Source organism: Myodes glareolus, chromosome 20 (genome assembly GCF_982192425.1).
Source record: "Myodes glareolus chromosome 20, mMyoGla1.1, whole genome shotgun sequence".
Taxonomy (NCBI): Eukaryota; Metazoa; Chordata; class Mammalia; order Rodentia; family Cricetidae; genus Myodes; species Myodes glareolus.
This window is the reverse complement of record NC_142045.1, coordinates 31455326-31479159: the sequence shown is the minus strand read 5'-3', so window position 1 is coordinate 31479159 and position 23834 is coordinate 31455326. Positions and strand designations below refer to the sequence as shown.

General features: G+C 45.6%; 1 protein-coding gene across 1 annotated transcript; it reads left to right on the top strand.

Moving 5' to 3' along the window:
- The first annotated feature begins 292 nt into the window (after positions 1-292).
- Positions 293-21773, top strand: Proser1 (proline and serine rich 1). The gene is made up of 13 exons (XM_085682437.2): positions 293-944; positions 3089-3154; positions 4833-4901; positions 5597-5691; positions 6482-6575; positions 8395-8505; positions 9864-9947; positions 14200-14278; positions 15215-15310; positions 15526-15570; positions 17898-19581; positions 19938-20088; positions 20499-21773. The coding sequence occupies exons 1-13, from the start codon at positions 900-902 to the stop codon at positions 20619-20621; spliced, it is 2742 nt and encodes a 913-aa protein (XP_085538563.1). The 5' UTR covers positions 293-899; the 3' UTR covers positions 20622-21773.
- Positions 21774-23834: the final 2061 nt, after the last annotated feature.

Here is a 23834-nt window from a genome sequence, read left to right as displayed (position 1 = left end):
CCAGCATGGTGGCGCCCGCAGATCTTCCTGACCCGTTTACAGTCCACTCTTCTAGATTCACATTCAAGAATCAGAATGTAACACCACAAAACTCAAGACTAAGGGGACTATGGCGCTAAAACAATGTCTACGAACCTCTGGAAAGGACTTCAGGCACATCCGTTTCAGAAGCATTCAGGCGTCTACTATGGATACCTATATTCCCACACTAGGACCCCCTACCCATTCACCCCCCGCCCCCGTTACTGTTTTTTGGGCCTTAGCGACTTGTGCTGGCGGTGCACGATTGCGTCTTATCGGCGCGACGCCTTCTCTCGAAGGTCCCCTGGAGTTGGTGGGGGCGTTTAGGGGTGCTCCTGCGGGGCGTTTGGCCGTGTGCGCGCTGCGGTGTTCGAGGGTCTCCCTGCACTGGGCTGTGTCCCCCGATCGCCCGTCTCCTAGGGCTCCCCGACCGCCGACCCGCTCCCGGAAGCTACGAAAACGAGTAACAAAGAACCTGCAGGGCTGCCGGCTGCGAGAGCTGCGGGACTCTGGGGTCGGGCTGAGTGGCGGGACCGAGCACCTTCGCGGCGGTGAGCGGCGCGTGACGCGGCGGCCTTCCCTCGGAGCGCCCGGCCCTCGGCGCCCTCTGGAGCGCCAGTCTCTGCAGACGCCCCAGCCCATTCTGATCTGAGCTGCTCAAGCTTTGTGCGAAGAACCTACTGAAGTCTGGTTTTAAATAAAAACTTTTCCTAAGTTTCCGTTTGGGGATTTTTGTTTTGTTTCGGTGCAGTTTGCAATACTCTCTACCTCCTCGCCTCCTTTTTCCTCCCGGTGTATTATCCGCGGGGCGGACCTGGGATGAACGTTTCGTAATTGCAAGCAGAACTGTGAGAAAGCACGTCGGAATAGTACTCAAGATGGACAAAAAGTCCTTTGAAACGGTGCTGGATGAAATTCGAAAGGTAACTACTTTGAGCCCTAAAAATCTTCTGAGATAATTGTGAGTTACTTTCTCTGAGATGGTAAGTGTAGATGATAGTGCATTGTAAGAGTCATCGCATCGCCAAAGGTACTTGACTGTCCTGTGTGATCTTGGTAGATTGCACGGTTCAAATAGAAGATAAGCCACCTGACTGCTCAACTTGAGAAATCATTGTGTGTGGTTGGTACGGGAATTACGTTTGGGCTGCCCACAGTTCTGGAGCCAATGTAAAACCTTCCTAACTCAGACCTTTTGGTTAAATAACATTTGGTTCAATGTTTCCATGTCCCAGTAACAGGAAAGACTCGACACTGGAAGCAATAAGTAATACCTAGAAAGTTGCTTTTCAAATCTCAAGCTAAGCAGAATTTATTCCCTGCCTGGGCCTTTTTTTTTCCTTCTGCTTTTTGAGATTGTTTTATATTTCCTTTCTCCTAATATGAACCACACGGCAAATTTGGAGTGTAGTGTTGAGTCTTGCAAAATATAGCCACCACAGTAGAGCTGGCACTGGGCTGTCACGCCTCAGTTGGCATCTCAAATCGGTCCCCCTGACTGGTACTGGAAGAGTCGTTTCCATTCATTGCTGTCCTTATTTACGTCAACTTACAAGGCTCACCGCGAAGGTTGCTGCCAGACCTGTAGTTCTCCCTTGCTCCTTTTCAAATTAACAGGGTTAATCTTTCATATTTAATGATGCTGTTCTTTTTCTTTTCACATAGACTTCTGCTCTTGTAGATTCCCCTCCTCTAATTAAAATTTGAAGCAAAATGTCATCTTACCGTCTGCTTAGAATTTGCCACACTTGGCTTCTAAACTGATTTTTAATCACTTTTGTGAGATGATAAATTTCAAGGTAAGGTAGACGAGAATGGAGACTTTTGCTTTGGAAGAACGCAGACAATCCGTGTGTATATCCTGCCCCTTCTCAGCCTTGTGAAAATGTCTAGTAATAAATGTCACTGAGGGACTCGGGAAGGTTCCGGAGATGAAAGTCTGCTCATCTGTCGCAGCCTGTAATTCCACACTGGTCTTAAAACAAAACATGCTGGAGAGGCATTTTTTTCAAAATGTGATTAATAAGAGCTATGAATTGGAGCCCTTCCTGTTTGACTTCAGCTTCCCCATCTGTGGAGTTTGGTGATGGACCGGTGTATTCCCAAGTTCAGTCTCCTTCAGTAGCTAATGCTCACCTGGGAGTCTGGCGTGAAGGCCCCGTAACCCTGAGCTCCATACCCTGGGTGTGGACCCACAGCTGGACCTCCCCATCATTGGGAGAAGATCTGAGATGTGATTGATGTCATCAACTCAAGCCAGGATTTGATCCTGAACCTTGCTTTTGATTGGCTCTGTAATGGTGATGATCACACGCCTCAGAGTGCATTGCCCAGAATGCACTGTAAAGATTAAACTGTTGAGCACCCTGAATGTTTTGACTGGTCATTGCATTTGCTCCAAGTAGAATGATCCTAGATACTAGTAGAATGAAAAATACAAATATTGTAGCTGTTTTGCGGTGAGGAGGAAATGGCTGGTTCGTATTTTGTGATGAGTGACTTGCAGGCTAGGGTGGTTTGCTTGGTCTACCATCTCTGAGAGGAGACTCAGTGACGTCCGTTAGCTCTAAATAGTATGCCAGGTCAGAGGCTCCAGAGAGGAAAGAAGCCATTAATGAAACTTCTGTTTGTGTCAGATCTCTGATTACTAGGACTTCACTACAGGATTCCCCTTTATGAATGAGGAAGCAAGCTGTAAGGTGCCTGTTGAGGCCACAGTGGTAGTCCCAGGTCATCTTGGTCGATGTAGTGAGGCCTCTCTTGGAAGAAAGAAGAAAAAGGCAAAGGAATGGCAATTTGTATCAATTAGAGATGTTTTGAAACTAATTAGACATTCAGGAATTGATACATCATTTCTATTCATGTTGGCTGTATTACAATGTTATTTATTTTGTGCATGTGTTTGTGGAGACCCAGCAGGTTTAAAAGGTTGCCTGAGTTGCTTCTGCTCCCAGCCAGAACTGAATGAGACTAGCCCTGTCAGGTTGAGTAGGGGGGTTATGTAATTTGAGTAACTGCTTATTACCATGCTGCTGATATGTATTAATTCTTTTTTCCCCTTTTCTAGGCTGTTTTGACAGAATATAAATTAAAAGCAATTGAATATGTTCATGGGTACTTCTCCAGTGAACAGGTATTTGTCATTTTTTTCAAAGCCTTTTTATACAAGTGTTGTGGTTAACGTCTGTTTACCTATTGGATGCATTCAGAATTGCATTGAGTTTGTGGCCTTCTTTGCTCTGGAGCTTTAGAAGCTCTTAGATCTCGCAGAAGGCTTTACACTCACGCCACAGTCCCTACTCTATATATGTCCATCTGAAAACACAGTGACTTTTTAAGAAACAACTTAAACTGTCAGTTGTTCTGGGGAAAATATCAAAAGTTCATGAACTCGGGGCTTGAGATGACTGGGTGGTTAAGAGCACTCTCTGCTCTTGCAGAGAACCCAGGTTTGTCTCAGCACCCACATAGTGACTCACAACCCTCCAAAACTCCCATTCCAAGGCATCTGATGCCTTCTGAACTCCTGGAGCACCAAGTTCATGTGTGATGCACATACATATGTGCAGGCAAAATACTCATACACATGAATCATAATCTTTAGTAAAACTTTTGACGTTATGAATTTGTAAATTTTACTAAATTTGTATGGTATTTTTAACAGTTTTGAAGTTCACTGTATGGCCAAAGAAGACATGAATAAACGCTGAACTGTTTGCTACGTGGCCAACAGACTGTTCTGTTCCTTCGTGCTGTCTTTTGAGGTTCTCTTTCAGGACAGTGGCCCAGGGTCAGGGACTCTGGATGCCCTGCTCACTCCTGACTGGCATCACGCAGTATTCACCCTTGCTTTGAGGCTTCATTGGGTGGTGGTAGGAGCCCCTAAGATCCTTTCTCTCATAGTGTAATACTGAGCTAGATCCATGCCTGACCACTGTTGTGTGCTCTGCGGATTCAGACCCAAGGGCAGAAGTAGACCTGCAGGCCTTCATTCAGCACCACACACCCCAGTGAATGACCTGAGCTGCCACCGGTGCTGTGTGGTTTCCCGTTTGTTCTGTTTCACATCAACAGAGTGGCGGTCCATCTCCACCCAACTTTTTGACCCCCTCTTCTCTCAGTATACACTGTTTCCTGGATTTCTTCATTATCTTTTAATAATTTATTTTTTTTTTGTGATACTGAAGATTAAGCCCCAGGGCCTTGCACATGCTGAGAAAGTGCCCCCTCCTCAGAGCTACATCCCAGCTCATTTTCTTGAGACTCCTGGTGTTAACAGTCATGCACCACCAGGCCAACTCTAAATTGTGTGTCTCCTTTCTTAGAAAAGAGAGAGAGAAAGAGGAAAAACATTTATTGTGGAGAGTAGGCAGGGCAAGCCATTGCATTCATGTGGTGATGTGAGAATAGGTTGTGGGCATCCTTTCTTTCCCACCCATGGGTCCCAGGCATCCCAACTAGGTCATCAGTCTTTATGGTAATCCCTTTAGCCGCGGAGCCATCTTGCCAGTCCTGTATATTTTTCTTTCTTCCTAGACCAGCGCTGTCCACTAGGTTCTATGATGGCAGAAACACTTTTATCCACATCGTCCTTTGTGGAAGCTGTAGGCGTCATGTGGCTCTGGAGCACTTGACCTGAGGCCTGTGCTGCTGTGGGACTGAGGTTTTAAGTTTTATAAAGTGGCTGAAGTTTGCCACACCGTTAGACTCATCATCTACACATGGCAATGGGGATTCCAAGTGCTGAGATCTGTCTTAGAGAAGCGTGTGCAGACACTGTCATCGGAGCTGAAGTGTCTCTCTGTTTGCAGGTGGTTGACCTCCTCAGGTACTTCTCCTGGGCAGAACCGCAGCTGAAGGCCATGAAAGCGCTCCAGCATGTGAGTCTCCCTTCTCACCATGTGCAGAGTAACACTGTGTCGTTCCCCTGCCTCTGCATGAGCCAGAGCAAGCTGTGGTTTGTATCAGAAAAGCTAGGTCAAATCCCATTATACTTTGGTACTATGTTAAAAAGTGAAAGCCTTCCAGGGTATGAAATTGCACTGTGCTCCTGTTAAATCCAGTCCTGATTGGCAAACTGAGGGCATATGCTCATTGCCAAGCAGAGTCCTGGGTTTTAGACCCTTCGGATTCAGGTTCTGCAGTGTCTGCCGCCATGAAGCACTGTAGGCTAAAGGAGGCCCTGTCATCGGGAAAGTTGAAGCTCAGTCCTTCCCCTGACTGTGACTCTTGTGCCTTGCATGATGAGTTGAGTTCCCTGTGTAAATGCCAGCTCTGTCGGTGGCCATTCAGAGGAACTTAGGCTTGTTGCAGGCGAGCACATTGGGAAACAGATCTAAGACACACGTAGAACGTCGACCTGCTTCTGAAATGGTTATAATTTAAAAAGCCCAAGTTTAACTCAGTATTTCTAGGGTTCCCATGAGTTGCTGGGGCTTACCTCTTGCTTGTGTTCCTCTCAGCTAAGAGGTAGGATGTGTCCTGAAATGCTTATACTAACAATTTAATTATAGTTCCCCAAAGCAGGTAGGGTTGGGCACAGAAGTCTGATATTGAAACGTTATTTTTCTCATAGAAAATGGTGGCCGTCCACCCAGCGGAAGTGGTCAGCATCCTCAGCTGCTTCACCTTTAGTAAAGACAAGCTGGCCGCTCTGGAGCTCTTGGCCTCGTGAGTACCTCTTTTACCACCCGCTCAGACCCAGAAGCTTGCCTGCCTTTTGAGGTCCCTGCTCTGTGTCGGTGTGACACTCACGCGAGGCAGCTGAGTGCTGATGAGATAGTGTGAAAAATGATCTGTGTCAATGTGTCAATCACAGAGGAAGCCGCGCTCTAGTGACATAATCCGTGGGAACAGCTGGTGTGACAGCACACATCTGTCACCTCAGAGCCTCAGATTCTGAGGCAGGGGACCCTGAGTAAGACAGTAAGAACCCGTCTCCTAACAACACAAACAAAAATGCCCACATCCTGGGAAAGCACGGTACTGGGTTCTGGTATCTTTACATAGTCAAGAGCCCTGTGCTTCCTACAGATGTGGACATGGCTCCCAGAGTAACGGGTCCTTCCTACATCTGTGCTTGAGGTTCACAGTCGAAAGGCTGCCTCACACCCCTGCATGTCAGCATGTGCTTCGCCTACTTCCTGTCCCGAGTAGCTCGAAAGGCGAGCTGATGAAAATGCAGGATGTCTATGGAGCAGGGCACCTGTAACCTCAGAGCCTGCGATTACCCAAGTGATGGAGTGATGTGGTCTGTGCAGTGCTCCGCACTTGACCTTTGAGAACCTTATGTGAGCATGAGGTTGAGGAGAAGGAACCCTCTGCAAAGTTTGGGAGGGGGGTTCAGTTGCTTATTCATAGGCAATGTAGTCTATAGTTCGGGATGTGTTGCTATGTCCACAAACACAAAACATGTTTTAAAGACATTTGTGACAGAAGCTAAGTCATGTTTCCTTGGCAGAAACATCGTGGATGCACAGAACTCGCGCCCCATTGAAGATTTGTTCAGGATCAACATGTCGGAGAAGAAACGGTGCAAGAGAGTCCTGGAGCAGGTACTCCTCCCAGCCGCTGTGCCGTTGCCTGGCTGAAGCTGGGTGTCGGTGGACATGAAGCACCTGCCTCATGGTGGCAGTGCGGGGGACAAACATAGACATAGACATTCTGGTCAGCGAGGGGCACAAACAGGGCCTTGTAGCAAAAGCTGGTGGGGGCAGAGATCACTGGGAGTGAAAACCCAGTGGCGGTTCACGTCTTCCCTCTGTGGAGTGCTGCCGTGGTGCCGGGCATTCTATCCTCGTGCGCAAGAACAATGACTTCACATTGTGTTATCGGCAGTCTCGCAGTAATCAAATTCATGGCAGTGAATACAGAATTCACGCTCCACGTCCGTAAAGCGGGCAGAGTATCTACCCGAGCGCTGAACCTGGACTTGCCATTCGCTGTTGCAGATTCCTGAGGTCATGCTGCCTCCCCTGAAGGAGCTGCTTGCGCTCCGCTCTCTGGGCCCTGCTGCTCGCCTGTGTGATCTTTAAAGCCTCCCACGTTCAGGAAGGGCAGCTCTGCCTCCCTCCTTGTTTCCCTGCTGAGATGAGCCTCACTCACATCTCTTAAACAACCTTCTCCCCGGTTTTCTTGACAAAATCTTAGGGCTGTGATAAATATAGTTGTAGTTTTGTTCCCTCTGGTGTATTCTCTGCATAACTCTGGGTCAGAACTGTTCTGGGACCATGTGCTCTGTAGAATGGACCGCCATTAATGTAAATGAACAAAGTCTACTGTTACTTTGTCCTAAGGAAATATACAAGTTTATAGGTCAGGGTATTTGCCTAGTGCAACTTATTATGATCAAGTTGAAGTGATTTTCTTTTCCTAAGGTTGAGGGGTTGGAGGTGTTTTAAGGTTAGAGGCTGGATTATGCAATTAATGTGGGGGGGAATTTATAAAAATAATTACAAATACAAACAGCCTTCCTGTAAGTTCTTTGATATGCGTAGGACTGTTTTATGTATACTGCACATTATCTTGTATTCCTATAATGCAGTATGCATCCGCTGGAGTGGACTAGCCTTACAAAGCCCAACTCCAACTCAGTGCCTAAGACGCCATTTTAGAAGTGGAGGACGCAGTGTAAACACCGTAGACCTAACCCCATTCCCTGTGTCTCACAACTGAAAGCTGTAATAAGTCACTCTTGCTTTTCCAGTAGTCTGGCTCTTTGGGGTTGTTTTTTAAGCTTTTAAAAATGCTTCGTTTTGTTCTTATTTTTGTGTGGGGGTATGTGCATGTGGTTGCCTGTGAAGGCCAGAAGAGGGTGCCAGATCACCTGGAGCTGCCCAACATGGATGTTGGGACAGGTCCTCTGCAAGAGCAACAAGAGCTTTTTAACAACTGAACCCCCCCACAATGCACCCCTGTTACCTGTGTGTTTTTCAACTGAACTGTAAACGTTTTCAGAGCATTCTCATAACACGAGCCAGGCTTGTGTAGTTTGGAACTTTCTTTTCTTCTTGAAGGTTGAGTAAAGAAATGGAACAGGAACTCACTATGTAGGCCAGACTAGCCTCAAATTCACAGATACCTGCCTGCCTCTGCCTTCTGGGTGCTGGGATTAAAGGTGTGTGTACCACACCTTGCTGCTAGATACAGATTTTCTTGAACCTGTTGCTTATAGCACTGGTGATGGTGGATGGGAGTGTAACCATGGTGATAATGGTATGGCTCTACTCTTTGGACACCATGGTAACTGATGGGCGAATGTGTGAATGCCATGCTGTTCTTTAATTCATGACTTTAGCCAGACTTCTGTTATCTGGAGTACCTGATATGGTGGTTTGAGTTTTGTTAATCACTATCTTCTTTTTTGCATTGCAGGCTTTCAAAGCGGGCTGCAAAGCCCCTCACGCCATGATATCTTCATGTGGAACCATCCCAGGAAACCCCTATCCCAAAGGAAAACCCAGCCGCATAAATGGCATTTTTCCCGTAAGCATACTTCTACTTACATGGAATTTCCCTTGACTAAGTATGACTGCAGCACAGATCTGTACACTTAGGTGCTACATATGAGGACATGCCACCTCATGATGCTTCTGCAAAGGATGGAGTCTCATGTCTTCAATTTAACTGATAGTCCACAGTTCACATGTAAATGCCATTAAATGATTGTGTTACCTGTCTTCAGAACATGCCAGATAAAGGGTGATTGTGGTTTTTCTTTTCCGAGCATTCTCAGGATTTCTGATGGTTGCATATCTGAGAACCCGTTTTAGGAAACTCCTTGATAAAGCCCTGTGAGAATATTGTTTGGACACCAGAGGGTAGTCCTCAAAGCCCTTGGAAAATAACCTTTCCTAAAGTTTTTACATTTCTATTAGCTGTGTCACAACCCCAGAGCTTCATGGATTTGATAGCAAACATTTATTCTTTCCAATAGTTTTTGGTTTTTTTGTTATTGGGTTTGGTATTTAGAGACATGGTCTCATTCAGTAGCCTTGGCTGACCTGGAGCTTACTGTGTAGACCAGGCTGCCCTGGAATTCACAGAGATCCCACCCACCACTGCCTTTGATTAAAGGCACGAACCACCACATTGTGCTCCTGCTTTTCATAATTCAGAAAGCTGGGAGTGGCTTAGCTCTGTAGCTCTGGCCTGGGTTTCATTCAAAAGCTTGACTGGCACACAGAGATAGTCTTTTCTTTCCAGGCCTGGCAAATCAATGTTGCTTGTCGTCAGGAGTCTTTACCCTCATGACATAGTAGCTGGTTTCCACCATGCATTGAATCAAGCAGAAGCAGGGACAACTGTGGAAGGCCATTTAGGCTTTGGGTGTCAGTGCCATTCGTTAATGTCATGTTAGTGAAGCAATTCAACCCTAGTTATTCTGAGATGGATGGTGGAAGGCAAGAACCATCTTGGAAGCTGGTCCCCCTCCCAGTGTGTCCTACCCAAGGACACAGCCTGTGAGGGCAGACTGATGTAAAACAGAACAGAATAAGCTTATATAAGGATATTCTGTTCTGATCTATTCTGTAGAGCATCCTTTAATGGGGTCTCGGTTGCCAGGCTTCTTTTTCAGCTTCTAAGTCATAAACATTGGCATTAAAGTCATGTGTGTGCGTGTGCGCGCGTAGAAAGTGTTAGAGTACACGTCATCCTTCTCTCTGTCCCCCTTCTGCCTCTGTGACACAGGAGGGCTAAGAGAAGGTCAGGCAGCAAGATGGGCTGGATTGGGTCTAGAATCCATCACTTATCCCTGACAAGTAAGTCCCTTTCTTTGGAATAATGCAGCGTAGTTGTTTGTTGTTGTCTAAAGTCTCTGCTGTCTTCATTTTTTTAAATAGGGAACGCCTCTGAAAAAGGACGGTGAAGAAAGTACCAATGAAGGCAAAGGGATAGCAGCACGGATTCTTGGACCATCCAAACCAGTATGTCTTGAAATAAAAGAAGAAACAAGTGTTAATTCCTATATGTGTAGCTTTCTGTATAAAATAAGTTTTATGTGTTTTGCAAAGTTTAATGTTGTAAAAATTCCAGATCAGAGAGGATGGCCTAGGGTTTGTCGTGTAAGGACATGTTGATGTTCTTGGCTCTTTGGAGCATAAGTGTTTCATCCAGGAAAGTTGGTCTGGCCACATTCGTTTGTTCAGATGAAGATTGGAGTGTGGTGTTTATTTTAGACAGGGTTCTGTTGGCTAATTAGTGTTGATATTAGTGAAACAGCTGGGCTTGTCCTTTCAAGGGATGATTGCAATGATTGGAAATGTAAACTGAACAGGAGAATGGGACCTCCAGAGTAGAGAAAGTGCAGACGTGCTCATGGCCCACACATGGACCTTGCCTTCTCCACCCATTCTCGATAGGAGAGGCAGGGTGACTGTTCCTGAGGCCAGGAGGAAATGGTGCCTTCCTGTGGGTGGTGTTTTCTTTCCTGCCTTCCAGTTCCCAAAAGCAGTCATGGTGACTTAATTATAAACGATTGGCTGATAGCTTAGACTTGTTGCAGACTAACTCTTACAACTTAACCCATATTTCTTATCTACCCTCTGCCACGTGGTGGTACCTTCTTTCTACACCGAACATTTATCTTCTTTCTGCCCTGAAAAGTACTGCCTAGCTATGGGCCATTCGGCTTTTTATTAACACTGAGAGCAATAAATATTTACAATGTATAAAGATTGTTCCACAGCATGTCCCCTATTTTGTCTAATTAAGAAAGAAGGTTTTAACTTTGAGATAGTAAAATTATATACAACAGAAACAGTTATGAAGAATTACAGTTACAATATCCAGTTCATTTGTATTTGGCAAAATTAGAGAAAATACTCTGTTATCCATCTTATCTTTGTGAACCTACGTTTTATACCTAATTTATATTTGAATCATAACTAAGGAAAACTTAAGGAATAACTAAGTCAAACTATAGTTAGTCTTTAACTCCATCAAAGACCTCCAGAAGAGTGAAATGTTATCTAACGACAGGGACATCTGACTGCTTGGATAGTCACACAGTGTTCTGTAAATGGGGCATCCAGCTTTGGCCTACAGGGCCTAATATATCTGACAGACATTTTTGGGAAGCAGGAAATTTTGAAGGATTGTTTACCTTATCCATTGTCTGGGAAAGTTTGGAAGTTGTTCGTGTGTGTGTGTGTGTGTGTGTGTGTCCTTGAGGCAAGGGCAGTTTCCTTGTATGTGTGTGTGTGTGTGTGTGTGTGTGTGTCCTTGAGGCAAGGGCAGTTTCCTTGTCCACATGGCTAGCTTTTCCCATAAAGAAAACAAACTCCATACAGAGTTTCTTCAGTGCCCATCATTTTCTCTGAAGTAGATTGGTGCTGCCAGGATTAGACATGTCTCATTGTCAGGAAAAACCTTAGGTTATTAAACATATTAAATTCCACTTTCTGTAGGTCTTTGAAGTGTTTAAAGATCATCTATCATGTCTAAATATATCAGTATGACCTTGGTAACATCTAATGTGACTACAAGTTTGATTACTATAGATGACTAACTACTAACCTGTATTTCTAAGTTATACATTACATTTTTAAATGAGTTGTATAAGCACAATACCCTAAATAACAACAGAAATATATATAGAGTATAACAAGATTAAGTTTGTTTCAATAAACCAAAATTCATAACAATGTAAAATATTTTGAGATTAATAGTTGTTTTTTGAATTAAAGTAGATTCACTAATCTACCATTTTTTATTATTTCTATATTATATCCCTCTTTTTTCCTTTAGAAAGAGATCTTTGAATTTAACTCTTTGTTTAGCTATTTTTCTGACTATGTCCAATAATTTATCACCAACCTCCCTAAACAATGACAAACATTCATAATCCATTGAATTACCAAAACTCGTCCATATCCCATCTCTTGGAAATATGGGTATCATTCTCTACACTACTTCTTGTTGTCCATGGTCACTGGCATCTTTGGGAGAACCTTGAGAAAATCAGGATAATTGTTAGTTTGATTGAAGTAGTTTATGATGTTAGACCATCTCAGCTAGTAGCCTTAAAGCTGTTCTGGATGCAGAACTTTGAGAAAACTGCAACAGAGGCACTCTGAGGGGCTGGATCACCTGGGCCATCTGTTTTCATTGGTGTCTGGTTCCCTTGCTCTGAAAATGCATAGACGTTTAAAGGTAACATATGTATCTGTATTAGTACAAGTATAGACTGTGTTGTACACAGTTAGCCAAAGATGATTATTTGTTTTATATTTTAGTGGGTAAAAGATATGTTACATATTTTATGGTTTTTTTTTAGGTTTATATCTTTATGTCTGTAGTCAGGATTTTCAGGGGATCTTCCTCAATCAAACCTGATCATCTTTAGCCTGGAATGAATCCACAGTTTCTCATTTCCTGTGGAAATAAAAGCACAGCTTCTCCCCTAAATAACACACCTTTTGATTTGTCATTTGAAGATGAGATAATTTTAAATTCTATAGGTTGTTTAATCCAGTATTTCTTAGCAGTTATTGCATGTTCATTAGCAGTCAAAAAATTTAAAGACAACATAATAACATTTCCCATCTTTATGTGACTTTTTTCTTTTATATCACTTTACTTCCTTTTGATGGACTTTATTATTTTAAAACTACATTTTTTTATGAATATCTGTACCCTCTTTTCTCTCCCAAGCCTTTGCACATTTTTAAACACACTGTAACCTATTTACAGGCTTTTTTTTTTTACCAGCTGGGTCTGTCTTTACTGAGCATCTATAATCTTTTTTGTCTGCATGAGCAAAACCCCAAACTCACCATGTAGTGTGCTAACAGAGCTCGAGCTGGCTACTCAAGCCCTCAGGCAGTGACTGGAAGATGCCTCTCTGTACCACAGCCTGTTAGCTCTTGGTGTGTTGGTAGCTGCCAAGAGATACATGTATGTACTACAGCTGGCACAAGAGACATGAAACTAGGAATCTGCTTTTTGGGTCTGATTTTGTGTGTTTAGAACCTTTTTTAAGCTTTCTCAGGTTTTATGTGGATGTAGGTATCCCACATTGGGTGCCATTTGTAGTAGACTTTTCTTTTCTGCCTGCCCGCCAGTTCCCAAATAACCAACATGGAGACTGAGTATTAGTTAAATGCTTGGCTAAAAGCTTAGACTTGTGGGGCTGGAGAGATGGCTCAGAGGTTTAGAGCTCTGATTGTTCTTCCAGAGGTCCTGAGTTTAATTCCCAGCAACCACATGGTGGCTCACAACCATCTGTAATGAAATCTGGTGCCCTCTTCTGGCCTGCAAGCACACGTGCAGACAGAACACTGTAAACAAAATAAATAAATAAATCTTTAAATAAAAAAAAATCTTAGACTTGTTACTAACTCTTAGAACTTAAATTAACCCATATTTCTTATCTATCCTCTGCCACGTGGTGATACCTTCTTTCAACAGGGACGTTCATCTTCTTTCTGTGTCTCTCACAACTCCTCAGACTCTGCCCTTCTTCCCAGCATCTCTCTGCTTCAACAGTCCTGCCTAGCTATGGACCAATCAGCTTTTTATTAACAATGAGAGCCCTACACATTTACGGTGTACAAGGATTGTTTCACAGCACCTTCCTACTGGTGTGTCCCTTTGCCCAGCGACGCCTACTCGCTCTGTTGATCTGGGTAAAATACAGTGTTTAATATAGCTTTGGATACCCAAGATTCTGTAAATGCTGTCAACTGTAAAATAAAGTGCTTGTGAATCTACAGGTTTCCAAAGAACAAAAACACTGAATTCCTAATTCATTATGTAGTTGTTGGATTGCTAGGTGCTAATGACCCTCCTGGTTCTGAGATTCTAATAAAGTGAAAGGACATTGCCCTTGAGGTCATTATGTGATGTAGAGACCAAACCCTGAAGATTCTGTACATTTTCATAGTGAAGTTAGGAATTCCTGGGATTGACCTAGGCTGGACCAGAAAGATGCCTGCTGTTTGGAGTCAGGTCTGGCCTTTATTGGAGATGATTGAGGATAATTGATTGCTAAAAGAAAAAGAAGCATAGCATGTTTAGCAAGCTATACCTTTGGAATTGAGTAAGAACCACCTTTCTCTAGTTGGAAGCTTTGATAACTGGGGCATCTTATGACAAGGTGCTTAGAAAGACAACTTGTACTGTGTTGCCAAGAGATAATGTCTTGGTGATGTCTCATCACTGTGCTTCCCTCCCCAGCCTCCCTCAACGTATAATCCACACAAACCTGTCCCCTACCCGATACCTCCATGCCGGCCACATGCAACTATCGCACCAAGTAAGCATTTTCTGGGTTTCACTTTTTCTTTCTGCTGTTCATTAAATTGAAAGGACAGGCTGGTTTATGTGTTTGGTAAATCTACAGCACAATTCTGAGAGTTTAATTTGCTGATGGCCTGCTGATGGCGTGCTGCTGAAGGCATAGTTTATTTTTAGGATGTTTTCCTAATTTGATGGTTGAACTGCAGATTGTTTTAATCACACTTTATTATTAGGGCTTTTCACTTTGATAAATGGCCTTAAATGCCCTTTCTTAGGTAGCTGGTGTCCATGCATTTCAAAAAGATCAAGAGTATGTAATGGGACTTAAGTGAGGAGGGTCCAGCCTGCCTCATCTTTCAGAAACTGTCTAGACTGGGAGTGCAGCAGTCTTGTCTTCCCCTCACTCAGTTCTCACGTAAACTCTCCGTGTGAGGTGCATCTCTGTGACGTGACAGTTTAGAGTGAAGCACACCCTGCATCCACACAGCTGTGACTCCCAGGTGCATCTCTGTGACGTGACAGTTTAGAGTGAAGCACACCCTGCATCCACACAGCTGTGACTCCCAGGTGCATCTCTGTGACGTGACAGTTTAGAGTGAAGCACACCCTGCATCCACACAGCTGTGACTCCCAGGTGCATCTCTGTGAAGTGACAGTTTGGAGTGAAGCACACCTTGCATCCACACAACTGTGACTCCCAGGTGCATCTCTGTGAAGTGACAGTTTAGAGTGAAGCACACCCTGCATCCACACAGCTGTGACTCCCAGGTGCATCTCTGTGAAGTGACAGTTTATAGAGTGAAGCACACCCACACCCTGCATCCACACAGCTGTGACTCCCAGGTGCATCTCTGTGACGTGACAGTTTAGCATAAAGCACATCCTTGTATCCACACAGCTGTGACCCCCCAGCAGTGATGCGAAGTTCTCTGTCTTTATGGTTTCATTTTAGGTGCTTACAACAATGCGGGTCTGGTGCCGTTAGCCAATGTGATAGCTCCAGGGGTCCCTCCTCCACCTCCGTACACTCCAAATCCAGCAGGAACAGGTAAAGGCTGCTGCTGTGCACTTAGTGCCCATAATTCATCTCTAAACGTGTCTATACGGCAACAGCCTGTTTTATCCATGCAAATATGATTCTCGTGTCCTTGCAGTGTTTTCAGTGTTGTCTGTTTATGTCTTGACTTTTCTTTTTTGATATCTGTCTGTGATTATGATGGGGAATAATCTGACTAAAGCTTGAAATCATTTATTTTTCCATAGACAATGAAGACCTCTCCAGTCAGTCAAAACCTGCACAGAGTCAAAGTAAGTACCAAACAGACCCAAAGACAACTGCTGCCTGTTGTGATCGTTGACCATTCCCCACTGGAGACTTGAGTTTAGCATCTGTGGATGTCCTAGGAGGCTCCTAGGTGTAGAGGAACGCATGCCTGCCCAGAGTGACTTGACAGGAGAGGTTTGACAGGCACAAAATGTACGTATTTCAGTTAATTTTATGACTTTGTGTCCTGTTTGCATCTGTGAAATCTGAAGGTCACGTGGCATATACATCCATGTCCACTTAGCATTCTGATGTGGGAAAGGTGATCTTTATATGCACACGAAGATAACCCTTTCTGACAGATAGTAAGTCTAGTAAGTCCTAAGGTGGAAAGTGATAAGTCCACTGGAGCCGCAGAGGGCACTGAGCTCAGGTTGTCTTGCTGGGGAAACTCCTTCCGCATGAAGGTGCCTAGTAGGTGCAGCAACTCCTATGGAAAGGAGGGGTGCAGAGGAAACAGAACAAACATCAGTATTTCTTACTGTCGCATGGAACCACCAAGCCTTGTGAACAAGTCGTCTAACTTTATAGAAATAAAATAATAATTTTATAATAAATAATTTTAAAGTCTTTACATTTAGTTTTATAATTTAAAAATATCCCCCCTTTTAAAACCTACTGAACAGTAATGAAGATTGCCTCTATAGGGTAAGACCGTGGTCCTCGGTACTTGATAGCCCTGAGATATTATTTGTTGTGTTGTGCTTTTTGCTGTGCTGGAGGATTGAGCCCAGGGCCCTGTGCATGCTCTCCATAAACAGCTGGCCTTGCCACACCTCAGCTTACCTATATATAAAGTGGGAGTGCTGGTCTCGGGGTTAATGTGAGGACAGATGGACTGGTGGCCATAAGTGACACCTAGCTGGGCTGTGACAGATAATGTGTGATGGCTAGTGTTCACAGCAGGTGACAGGAAGGTATGATTTGTCATGTAAATTACTGCAGGGACTGCTGGTGGCTGAGTCTGTGCTCTGTGGATTAAGAGATTCAGCGGGAATATCTCTGAGAGCTCTAGGAGGGCCTGCTGGCCTTTTCTTCTAGTTTTGTATTAAGTACATGGTCCTCAGCCTATCAGTGAATAAGACTGAATTCTCGTGTTTCCCAGTCACGGTGGATCAATGCATTTGTTGATACAAACTCCAACTTCAGCCCATATTTCATCCCTGATGATCCTGGTTCTTACCAAACACATACAGAAGTACAGTACAGACCCATTTTCATGGTGACTATAAAATGAGTCTTTTCATGAAATTCAGTCATTGCTCACAACATGGATTTGGTAGTGTGCATGTGCAAGGCTTTGAATTTAATCTCCTACACCAGGAAAAAGAAAATAGACCTAAGTGAGAAACATGAATATGGTGTGGCCCTGAATTTGAAGTATTCATACTGTTGATTTTTAGTTTTCTTATCATGTTTGTTTTCTGAAAAAGTACCAAGGGTTTCACAGCCGCACTGTGCACAGTGGCTCAGTTCTGGTGTTTCCTTTGAGCTCCTCTCCCACCAGGCCATCACTGTGCTGACCATGTGAGCGTCCGAAGGTCGAGAATCTGCCTTCCACATGGATCGCTCCCTGAAAATGCCGTTCAGTAGTTATGGCTGTAGATGGAGGCACGGTCTATGTTGCCTCGGACACAACATTGAACTCATCCTAGGAAGAGGAACCCAAATTACCCCCAAATCCTTCTTTTAATTATCCATAGGGCTTATCAGAAGAAATATAGCATAGCAAACAGAAAATAATATTGAGAACGAGTTCTTGGATAGTTTGGGAGCTGTCCTCTAAGATGATCCTGTATGGATCCCTGACACAAACTTACTAAAACAGCAAGGCCTGAAGTAAAGGATGAATTAGACACAGTGTTACACTTAAATGTGTCCCCAGAATAGGCTAAGTGCGGCTTCGGAGCTGTTGTCAGTGCGCAAACTCAGGCTGTGGGCCCTTCAGGGCCTGAGGTGGGAGGTCATGCATGCGTTCAGACCCCTCCCCAAGTGGTCCAGGGTGAAGCCAGTGAGTACCTCCTCACCAGTGGTGCCAGTGTTTATGAAGCAGAAAAGTAGAGAAGGAAGATTTCGAGCTCCCCCCGGCTTCCTGGCTGATGGCTGGCACTGCAGGGCTGAGTCCTGACCACAGACGCTCCAGAGTGAAGTAGGATGATGGACCCAGCAGTCCAGACATGTAAAGAGCTACTTAAAGTCTGCCATCGGTTTTCCTTGGTATTTGTGAAATATAACAACAAAAAATTGGTTATGTTTCTTCTAAATTGAACATTCCAGCACAGTATAAACCCTGCCTCTTCTCTCCCCACAGCGTTTTCCACCCCAGCCAGTCAGCTCTTCTCTCCTCACGGTTCTAATCCTTCGACCCCTGCTGTGACTCCTGTCCCTGCTGTGTCCCCAGTCAAGGCAGTAAACCATCCCTCCGTGTCAGCAGCTGCCACTGGGGCCGGAATGAGTGCTCCCAACGCTGCCCTGTCAGTGTTCCCAGCACCCCAGCCAGCCACGCCAAACCCGACTGTGATCCGGACTCCCTCGGTGCCCGCGGCACCCGTTACGTCTGCCCACAGCACCACACCTGCTCCTGTCCCTTCCATTTTCTCTGGCCTAGTGCCCCTGCCAGGTCCCTCTGCCACCCCTTCCCCATCTCCTCAGGCCAGCTCAACGCCAAGGGTCACACTGGCTTCCAGTGAGACCTTTGCTTCCACTTGTGCCCCGTTCACCAGCCACTCCTTGGCCAGCTCTGCCGCTGGCTCAACCAGTAACCCAAGCACAGCTTCCCTGTCGTCTGTCTTTGCAGGCCTGCCTTTGCCCTTCCCGCCAGCATGCCACAGCAGCATAGCCGCCCCAACTCCCTCGCTGATTGCCAGTGCTTCAAATCCGCACGCTGTAAAAAGCCCTCTCCTCTCTGCCTTAAAAGGCTTCCTCACGTCAAATGACACACACTTAATCAATTCCTCTGCCTTGTCGTCTGTGGGCACAAGTGGCCTGGCTTCATTATCCCCTTTTCCCAATCAAAACTCGGATTCTCCTGCCTCAGCCACTAACAAGTGCTATGCCCCGGCAGCTGTTGCTGCCACGCAGAGGTCTTCTACCCCAGGAATGGCCATGTTCCCAGGCTTGCAGTCCCCTGTGGCCGGCGCCACCTCTGCAGCCCCAGCGCTGCCCGCGCAGTCTCCGTTAGCTACTCCCTCCTCCACAGCAGTGCCAGTCAGCTGTGGCTCCTCAGGCTCACTTTTGCATGGTCCCCATGCAGGCGGCATCTCATCCACCCCTGCTGCAGTCACTGTGCCCGTTATGATCAAAAGTGAGCCCACGAGCCCCCCTCCCTCGGCCTTCAAAGGCCCTGCTCACCCCGGGACTCCTGCTCGCGGTACCTTGGGCCTGTCGGGCGCTCTGGGCCGCGGATACCCTCCGACCTCAGTGCCCATTAGTGTGTCCACTTGCCTTAACCCTGCACTGTCCGGGCTCTCCAGCCTGAGCAACCCCCTGGCTGGTTCTATGTCCCTGCCACCACACCCATCCTCCACGCCCATTGCTCCTGTGTTCACGGCCCTGCCCCCTTTCACTTCGTTGACCAACAGTTTCCCTCTACCGGGCAGTCCATCTCTCAATTCCGCTGTGTCCCTCACGGGGCCGTCAACCACCACATCTGCAGCTGCGCACCCCAGCTCTGCGACCGTGCGCCCAGTGCTGCCCACCTCCAACGCCTCGCCTGCAGCCTTCCCACTCAACCTGTCCACTGCGGTGCCCTCACTCTTCGCGGTCACCCAGGGCCCTCTTCCCGCATCTAACCCTTCCTACCCTGGCTTCCCTGTCTCCAGTGCCCCAAGTGGTGCCCCCGCACTGCCCTCGTTCCCGGGGCTGCAGGCGCCCTCCACAGTAGCGGTCACCCCACTGCCGGTGGCTGCCTCGGCCCCATCACCTGCGCCTGTCCTCCCTGGATTTGCCTCGGCCTTCAGTTCCAACTTCAACTCCGCCCTGGTGGCACAAGCAGGGTATGTGACCAGGCTGCAGACAGATGCAAGTCGCTTCTCACCAAGTTTATGTAGCCGAGTCTTGATTCGTATTGACTACGGAGGGGTGGGAGGACAGAGCGGTGCCCAGAATGTTCCATGACTCTTCACCTATGTTCGGCGGAGTGGTTACTTAGTTTGCTGAAATTTTTATCCACTCTGAGTAAGTTTTGCGACAGTGAGTGGCTCACTTCCGCTGTTCCGTCCTACAGAGACGTGAGCCAATTTGTTTTCTTGCTTTTACCATCTTTAAGCTGCCCCTTGCCAAATACGGCAGCAGCCTTTCCCTCTTCCGCCCTGTCTGCTGTTTGACTTGTTTTTCTACTGATTGTTTTCAGTTTGTCATCTGGACTCCAAACTGCTGGTAGCTCTGTTTTTCCAGGCCTTCTGTCCCTCCCAGGTATCCCTGGGTTTCCCCAGACTCCTTCGCAGTCGTCCCTTCAAGACTTGCAGCACAGCGCAGCTGCGCAGTCGGCTTTGTTACAGCAGGTACGTAGTGTAGACTGCAGGGGTGAACGGCCCTACAGCCCAATGTGGACGGGAATGGGACTTACCAGGGTATCAGTGTGGTTTGTTTCTCTCCTTTGAGAAGTAACAAAGATGGTAGTCAAATGCATGAATTGTTTTCCCCGTTTAGAGAATTTTCTTAAATCTCAGTTTGGAGACGTTATAACATGAAAACTAAAGTCAAGACAATTACAGTTTAATATGTCTTCTATTTAAGCCATAATGAACAGTAAGGCTACTTCTCTCTACAAAACAACATCAAAACCCCACCTCCTGACATTTTTAAAACACCTTTTGCCCTCTCGTGCCTGTGTTGTCTGGTTGTATGTGGGTAGGATCTGGTCCACACCCAGTGAACTGGGACTCTGCTAACTGTGTCCCTCTCCCTACAGGTCCATTCTGCGTCCGCTCTGGAGAGCTACCCCGCCCAACCCGACGGGTTCCCTAGCTATCCCTCCACACCTGGAACACCATTTTCTTTGCAACCGGGTCTATCCCAAAGTGGATGGCAATGAGTTTGAAACACAGTTATTCTTAGGAGCAACATGAAATTTGCCCAAGAACTGCAATGAACAATCTGACAGATATGAAATTGTCCAATAGTCCGAAAGGGCGTTCTCTTAGGGACACGGGGACAGAGGTTAGGCGTTCAGGTTCCATTCTTAAAGTGACTGTAAGTACCAGTACCCCCACTCCTATACATGTAAATATGCTGACAATGAATTGTATGGAGAATAGTGGTTTAAATTATGTGGGAATTTTCGCCTCCCATTCTACAGGGGTTTGAATTACATATGTGATCTATTTGACTTGCGTATGTGATCTAGACTATTAAATAGGAGATGGAACTCTTCATAACCAAATACAGCCTTAAATCTGCTTGTATGGCCTCCGTGGACAGAAGTGATCATTGTGCCTCAGACTGGGTTGCATGTGGCCGTGGGGGAGTTGCTATTCTACAAATGCATGCGCGGCTCCAGTTAGCATCCACTGGAATGCAGTTCTCCGTGTGTATTCACAAAGGGGGACTCGAGACCCACTGTTTGTAATGTTATTAGTTATCATGCATACTGCTGAATTTAACTCAGTATATTCCAGGTAAAAGTGGTGCTTATTGTAGTCTTTAGAATGACTTTCAGGTGTTTTCAACTAAAAAAAAAAAAAATGTATACCCAGAACATATGTATAAGGAAGGGAGGCTTAGGATAATTTTGCATCGCAGTTTTCTCAGCAGTATGCCCACAGGAGAGTCCCCGGCCACCACTCTTACTACTTGTACCCTGGAAGCTCTTGGTGAATGTTTACAGTCATGGATGTATTTCTACTCAAATGCCCATTGGGAAATAAGCGTGCGGCAGTGGTTGAGGAGGCTCGCTCTGTCAGGAAGCGCAGCATGCGCTACAGGCCCTGGTGGCAGAATGTGACCCACCATCGTCCTCAGCAGCGTCTGCCGCATTAGGGGAGGGGGTGTAGGACGGATGTAAACCGTAGACTCTGCTGTAGCACATCTCAACACCTAGAGGTTCTACTTTTATAAAGATGGTGTCCGGAAGATGTTGCAAATGTATTTTCCTTTGACATGGGGAACAAACTTTTTAAGTATATTGAATAATCCTGTATGGTTAGTTTTTAACATTTTTTAAAATAAACTTTATGAATATGACAAACATTGTTGAAGTGTTTTATTATATGCTAGGTACACAGGCTACTTAGTTTTTCTAATTTCTAGGGCTAATATATTGAAGATTTTTGTCTGCATTTAGTTGAAGCTCCATTTAGAGTACTGATTGCCTAGACCCTTAAAACCCTTATGGGAAAGTCACACAATGACCAACACTTGGAACAGAAAGGTCTCTTCAAGCACCGACCAATACCAGTTGCTGGAAGTTGCCTTTTTCAAGTCCACGTTCAAGATCGTATCAGTCTTACGTGTGCTGGCCCTTCGGAAAATGGTTACCGATTGAGTAGTCTTCACGGTGATTCTACTGTGAAATACAGGCTACCCTCTGGGCCCCTTGAGCAGAGCATGTATCTACCTTTTACTGTGCCCTAGCACGCTGAGTGCATTGGACATGCAAAAGTTTATGGAAACGTTTAGATAACATTTCTGAGTACAGGTAGTAGGCACTGGGGTCTGGCTTTATGTTTGTGGTGCACAAACTTCTGAAGTAACAGCTAGTCAGTCTGATCTGCTGATGGGGAAGCCAAGAGGAGAGGCACAGACTGGGCAGGAGAAACCCAATGTTTACTTACCAGCCGGCTGCAAAGGGAGCCCTTGGGCAAGTTGTAGGGAGGTAACCTTACCTTTGTGGGTCCAGGAAAACTTAAAAGTTGTTAAAAGTCTTAAGAGATAAGTAAGAACATTCTAGAAAATGTGAAAAACTTGAGAAAACTGCCTGCTAAGAGTATAGTCGAATGGAGTCGTTTGAACAAAACTAAGAAGCAAGAGAGACTTGAGTAAAAAGATCACTCAACTTTATTAATCCTCAATACTTTGACAGCCTCTTGAGTTCCTAAAAATCCTGTTGGTGCCAGTGTAAGCATTACAGCTCGAATGGAAGGATATCCTGGCAGTTGGGAGCCTAGGAATCCACGGTCACACCGCACAACCAACCTCACACAAGACATTTATGGGGAGGGGAAAAAACAAGGAAGGTGACTGCCTCTGCTTGGGCAAGGAGCTGGACAGAAGGCAGGGTTTATATAGAGTTTATTGGGAAGGGGGATGGAACTTTCCAGGGTGACACTTTCCTGGGTGGGGATTAGTGGGATTTCAAGTCCAAAGCTTGGACTTTTTACACTGTATGGTGGGGCAGAGTTCGACCATTAGGGCAGTTAGAGCGTTCTGTGGGTGGAACCTGGCATTTGGAGGTCCTCAGGGGAGGGACAGCTGTCCTCTGGGTAGAACTTCAGCTAGTGCAAGAATGGATGGAGTAAAAGTATCCAAACTGCAAAATCCACCCTCCCAACCCCACACGCATCCCCTCAGGATGAAAGGAGAAAAGACCATCCGATGATTCTTTGCCTGAGGCCGACCTGGGGTTACTCTACCCACAGAAAAATCCTCTGTAGGGACTCGGGGTGTTTATTACTTGAAGCCACCAATGCTTTCGAGGTGGAGAGTTCGGAACATTTTGCAAGAAGAAGAAAAACAGCTGTTTAGTCATCTTCCAAGGGGATGCTCGGCGAGTTCTCCCGAGACGCTTTCTAGCGGCCCCTGGGAACAATTACTGTTTTTGTTGTGAATCTTGCACTTCCTTGAGTGGCAGCTACAACATAAATGGCATTTGGCCAACACTGGGGAAAATGTCCTTAGAATAATAAGCTAAACCTCTGCTAGATGACCAGAAAGGGGCGTCTGATTCAAAGGAGAACGTTTGTCCCATTCTGGATGCAAATTAAATATTGCTTAGGCATGAGAAATGATGCTAACAGGAAGCTTTCCTATTGCTATTTACAGCACATGTTTGTCGTGAAAGATGACGGCAAGAAGCTAGAGGGCAAAGGCTAAGAAGAAACAGAATCTATGCATCAGCAACACAGAGCCAGGGGTGGGCCTGGAACTTCTGGGTTTTTCTTTCCTGTTTTTGTTTCATTTTGTTTTTCATGGGATTTTAGATATGTATTCTTGACTGATCTAGAACCTTCTACATAGAGCAAGTTGACCCCCAACTTTGTGGCAATCATTTGCCCCTGCCTTCTGAATGCTGAGATTACATGTTTGCACC

What these genes read in the sequence shown, in the direction of transcription:
- Proser1 (XM_085682437.2), top strand. Translation starts at nt 900, where the DNA reads ATGGACAAAAAGTCCTTTGAAACGGTGCTGGATGAAATTCGAAAG. An exon ending in TGCTGGATGAAATTCGAAAG is followed by an intron (nt 945 to 3,088) that starts GTAACTACTTTG and finishes CCCCTTTTCTAG; the next exon opens with GCTGTTTTGACAGAATATAA. An exon ending in TTCTTGGACCATCCAAACCA is followed by an intron (nt 9,948 to 14,199) that starts GTATGTCTTGAA and finishes TTCCCTCCCCAG; the next exon opens with CCTCCCTCAACGTATAATCC.